The sequence below is a fragment of the Notothenia coriiceps genome, unplaced genomic scaffold (genome assembly GCF_000735185.1).
Source record: "Notothenia coriiceps isolate Sejong01 unplaced genomic scaffold, NC01 NC01_scaffold00016340, whole genome shotgun sequence".
Classification (NCBI taxonomy): Eukaryota; Metazoa; Chordata; class Actinopteri; order Perciformes; family Nototheniidae; genus Notothenia; species Notothenia coriiceps.
In genome coordinates, this window is record NW_011349041.1 from 4 (window position 1) to 5,868 (window position 5,865).

The 5,865-nt window shown below is 39.2% G+C and overlaps 1 protein-coding gene across 1 annotated transcript; it reads left to right on the forward strand.

Moving 5' to 3' along the window:
* Positions 1 to 1,165: 1,165 nt before the first annotated feature.
* LOC104949511 (uncharacterized protein KIAA0930-like) lies at positions 1,166 to 5,706 on the forward strand. The gene is made up of 3 exons (XM_010775874.1): positions 1,166 to 1,353; positions 2,117 to 2,418; positions 5,323 to 5,706. The coding sequence occupies exons 2-3, from the start codon at positions 2,292 to 2,294 to the stop codon at positions 5,469 to 5,471; spliced, it is 276 nt and encodes a 91-aa protein (XP_010774176.1). The 5' UTR covers positions 1,166 to 1,353; positions 2,117 to 2,291; the 3' UTR covers positions 5,472 to 5,706.
* The last annotated feature ends 159 nt before the right edge of the window (positions 5,707 to 5,865 follow it).

A 5,865-nucleotide genomic window follows, 5' to 3' on the forward strand; every position in this document is an offset into this window, starting at 1 on the left:
CCTCCAGACCTGCATCCCGGGAGACCCAGAGCCGCCTGGTGGAGGCCGGCTGACGTGAGGAGGGGCTTCATCTGAAGAGGGATTAAAGATGACAACAAATAAATCATTATGACCCTTATAATTAACATTAGCCTCAATGTTGAAGGTAATAATTCAGATAAAGCAGTTTTGTAACACACCTGAACATCAAGAGTCTTTATTTATTCAGAACAGAGGGTTCATCTGACGAGGAAATAAAACCACCTGAACATCAAGAGTCTTTATTTACAACTTGTTATCACCCTCATAATTAACTTTAGCGTCAATGTTTAATTCAGATAAGTAGGGTCAGGGACGCGGGAAGTCAGTCAGGTTGGGGGTGCGGGGGGGTGCGGGTGCTAGTAGAGCCTCCCAGCGGCGAAACTGGCGCGCTTACACTGTAGGTGCACCGCGTTTGGGGGTGCGAGGGGGGGGTGCTGTAGCCCCCTCAGCACCCCCCCTTCCCGCGTCCATGAGTAGGGTTTGGTAACTTATTTGAATAAAACAAAGGGTTCATCTGACGCCCTTCTTCTTAGAAATAAAACGGCACACATCTGAACATCAAGAGTCTTTATTTACAACTCATTATGACCCTTATAATTAACATTAGCGTATATTTTGAAGGTAATACATTTGATAAATTAGAACGGAGGGTTTTGTAACTTTTAATAAAATAATAATTTCTATTTTGCCGTTTTTTAAAATGTTTTTATTGGACCTCATTCTGCTCTGATTGGTTAGCTCTGTTGTGATTGGTCAACCTACTCAGAGATGTCCCGCCCCTTTAGCCTATCACGTACAATGTGTTGAAGCACTAGCCACTAGCATAGTGATGTCTCCGTGTTCCGAAAGTAAACAAAGGAGTCCAATGTTATTTACTTATATAATGTATTTTGTCATTATTTTATACGAAATGTTGACTTTTTTATTTATATTTGACCTAAACTTAAATCAGATGATTAAATAAAAATAAAATAAGGTCTCTTTAAATCCATATTATTTCCACGGTCGGGAGATCATGAGACAATGACGTCATCTTTTGTCTTAAAACAAAGGGTGCGTTTGTTTAACAGACGAAGAGGTTCCCTTTCAGGCGGGCGGAGTTTGGAGTGGTGTAACACCGGTGTGACGAAGAATGCTGTCACCCGCTAACTCATGTGACCTGATGGGGAAATACAGACGTTTTTTGTCAACGTTTATTTTGTAATTATAAGTATTTAGAGACGGTTAAAACATAAGAGCCGTTGACGTTAACCTGACGTCATTACACCAGTCACAACATTAGCACAGTTGTTCCAACGGACGTAAAAAGACCGAGATTAAAGCAGCAGACAGGTAATAAAACACCTTAAATAACTGTTTAATTTCTCCAACGAGGCACCGAAACTCTTCTAATAGATTCCGTTATTTAATCCGCTATTTTAAAGCATTAAAAGTTGGTTTTAAAGCCTACATTTGACCTAATGTAAGCTTTATCTGCAGTTAGTTTTTGAGTCAGACAAGTCAGCCGGGCGGGGATTATCCGGCTTCCTCCTACCGACTAACAGCAATGATAACAAGGGTGCGCTTGATTTAAGACCCGCTGAGCACCGGAGGACAGCGGACCCGGATTCTACTTCTTATTTTTCTGTAGTATACCTCGGTATATCATCAAATGACAAATACAAATAATCGAATCCTTTATATTTAACCTTTAAAAACGTTTAAGTATATTTTTGAATCTAGTTAAATCACCCAGACTTGTGTTTACACCATAGACTGTATATATAGGTTTACACCTGCATTTATTATATTAAAGCTCCCATTGTGTTGTTTTACATATAATAAGGGAGAATTTTACTACTTATCTTCACAGAAACATTGTTAAATAACTTTGATTTAATGTAATCCATTAATTAACTTGCGTTCTTTATTTACATTTAAAATATAATTAAAAAAATGCCATCCCATTATTTTTTTATTGTTTAAATAAATATTATTTTTTACTAAATATGTTATTGTAATTATTATTATTTAGTTATTACCCTGTACTTCCTGGCTCTAAAGAATCCAGCTGACTTCCCTCCCTGTAACACCGCTGTTTATGTCCCTTTAAAAGCCTCGTGTTGTTACCGGAAGTGTGAGGGGTGTTTCCATCAGAAGCTCCACAGTCTCTCTCCTCTCCTTCAAAAAAGCCCGACTTTCAGCTCCTGTCAGCGGCTACAGAGCTCCCCTCTCCCCGGGAAACACCTGCGGAGGAACCGGGGGATCCTCATGGTCCCAGCCGCCCGGAGATGGCGTCCTTCCCCGGGTTGAGTTCCGAGGATCAGGCGGAGGGAGACGGGTCTCTGCTGGAGATGCTGAAGGCCATCGCGGAGGAAAGGGTCCGGATCAGCGGCCGGCAGGAGATCAGCGGCCTGGGTGAGGAATATACCCGGGAGAGAGGGTCTGAAAGGGGGGCGTTGGCAAAGAGGAAAGAGGCTCTGTTTAGGTTTATATACCGAGGAGAGGGGTCTAATACACCGGGGAGAGAGGGGGTCTGTTAAGGTTGATATACCGGGGAGAGAGGGTCTGAAAGGGGGGCGTTGGCAAAGAGGAAAGAGGCTCTGTTTAGGTTACACCGAGGAGAGAGGGGGTCTGTTAAGGTTTTATATACCGGGGAGAGAGGGTCTGAAAGGGGGGCGTTGACACCGGGGAAAGAGGCTCTGTTAAGGTTTATATAACGGGGAGAGGGGTCTAATACACCGGGGAGAGAGGGGGTCTGTTAAGGTTGATATACCGGGGAGAGAGGGTCTGAAACACCGGGGAGAGGGGTGTGTGGTGAGGTTTATATACCTGGGAGAGAGGGGCTTTAACCCCGGGGAAAGGGGGTCTGAAAGGGGGTCTGAAAGGGGGTCTTTAACACGGGGGAGAGGGGGTCTTTAACACGGGGGAGAGGGGCTTTAGAGAGGGGGTCTGTTAAGGTTTATATGCCGGGGAGAGAGGGTCTTAGAGAGGGGGGACAGGCTGCAGGAGAGCAGGCAACACTGGAGATACGAAGAAGATGGACCTTTATTGATCCCCCGAGAGGGAAATTCAGTTTTCCACTCTGTTTTTGAATATACATGCATCATGATACAGGTTCATCGAATACACGGTTATACTCGTGCACACATGCATGAGAGGATCCAGAGCGGAGAGGCCGCCAGTGAGCAGAGCAGATATTAAGGAGACGATGTGTCTGAGGTTACAGCTGATATACGTTGTTGGGTAGACGCAAAGAGACCCCAAAAACAGACACTTACCCCGGGCTATAAACAGATTCAAAAAGACCTAAAGAATACTCAAAATGTCCAAAAAGAAACACGAAACCACCGATCAGACATGCTGAACGTCTACGATGACATGGAAACAGCTCCTAATATAATGGATAAGTATTATTTTTAAAAACTGATCATGTGACCGACACCAACGAGTCATCATGACGCCCCGAAGCCACTTTCCTCGAACAGGAAGTTACATATCTCCGTAGGGATGTTTTTATTACAGATCTGTATTCTCCTGCAGGGCCACACACACACACACACACACACACACACACACACACACACACACACACACACACACACACACACACACACACACACACACACACACACACACACACACACACACACAGGTTATCAGAGGGTAACAGGTTAAAGTGTAATTCCTCCAGAGATCTGAGAATCAAACCGACGTCAGACGGAGAGACAGCTTTGTTTCTACGGAGCTCCGACGTCACGTTGTTGTTGTTGTTGTTTATATCTTATAAACAAGATCAGAGACACAGTACTCATACTATATCTTTCTAGAAACACTTCAGGGAGATGAGGTTTAATCACACACACACACACACACACACACACACACACACACACACACACACACACACACACACACACACACACACACACACACACACACACACTCTCTCTCTTCAGTGTCTGCATGGTGACTCACGCTCAGACTTTTTAAATATTTGTTGCGGTGTCGTCTGAGAGCAGATTATTTATGGAGAGTGATTCTGTGGTCGTTGCTGAAATGTTGATCAGGTTTTAATCGTTCAAATTCCAAATGAGCCGTATTGATTGAGTTGTTATTGCTGCTCCACGGAGGATGGGACGTCTCTATTTTTAGATTGAGTATCATTTATTCATGTCTTTCTGATTTATTACATATCTATTCTTTCATTTGATTTGTGTATTTTAAAAATGTTTCACTTTATTTCATACATTTTAAATGTATTTCGTATTTATTTATTTTATCTTTTAAATTAAATGTATTCAATTATCTATTTATCTTTTAATTAGGCCTTTTTAATTAATTGATATCTATATGTTATATTCCATTTATTATGTTTTTATTTATTACATATTTATTTATTTCAACCATTTATTAACCACATTTATTTTTAATATTAAATAGGACATAATTACACTTTTATTTATTAAAAAATACCCAGTTTTCATTTAATAATAATAATAATTATTAGTTTGCATTTGAATGTTGAATCCTCAGTGAACCACCTGAACAGGAAGTGCTGTTGGCACCCTTTCAGAATAAAAGCCCCCCCGACACGTTGACCTTCTCCTGTTCCTGCTCTGGTGTTTTCAATTAAATTAAACTAAAGTGGATCAAAGCACACCTCGTTAAGCCTCACAGACACATTCAATTAGATTACCCATAATGCTATTTGTTCCCGTGAAATGTTTTCCATTCATCTCGGTGCAGAAACACTTTACTGAATACTTTGAAGATAAAGATAAATACATTAAAATATATATGAATAATAATACAATGAATAAATGACTACATCTTTAAATAAATAATACTTTGAAAAGGCTATAAAATTAGTTAAAGAGCTAGATTAATAAAACTGAATTATACAATATAAATAAATTAAGGATTACATAATTTAATTAACGAATACCGAATTAAGTGGTTAATATAATGTTATGAAAAGGCTGTTCTGGTATTTAATATAAACGTAAACTGTTGTGTTTTATTCAGGTTTAATATTTATTATCGTGTTTCCATGCAGTTAGTTTTATTATCTAGTATTATACATTTTTATGTTTTTACAGGTTATTTAATATTATATTTTATTATGTTTATTATATTTATTTATTATATTTTATTACACATGTTGTATACATACATATTGTATTATATATTTATTTATTTATTATATATGTATTATATTTTATTACACATGTATTATATTGTATTATATATTTATTTATTATATATGTATCATATTTTATTATATATTATTTTATTATATTTGATGATGTGTCCCCGCAGGCTGTTTTAAGGACGACCGCATCGTGTTCTGGACCTGGATGTTCTCCACGTATTTCATGGAGAAGTTCGCTCCTCTGAAGGACGACATGCTGTTCTACGTCCGCCGGAAACTGGGCGCCGACCTGAGCGACGGAAAGAAGGTCAGCTGATCGATCAATAACATGTGATCTATAACGAGCTGCAGGCAGAGATTTAATTGGTTAGTCAATTAGTGGAAACCTGCAGCTGTTTGAATGATTGGGTTACGGTGCCACGCATTTATATAAACGTATATAAATCCATCATAACAAAGAGTTTTAAAACATTAAATAAGAACACAACCCCATTTGAACTTTTAACCAGCGCTGATTTGAGGGCTTCTGGGAAATTGAGTTTTTTAAATGCTGATAAAAAACACAAATATTAAATAAAAACCTATAAATTAGATTTATGTTTTTTTTAAAGATTACCCTCTCTCTCTGAACACACAGTTCTCTGTTCACACACACACACACACACACACACACACACACACACACACACACACACACACACACACACACC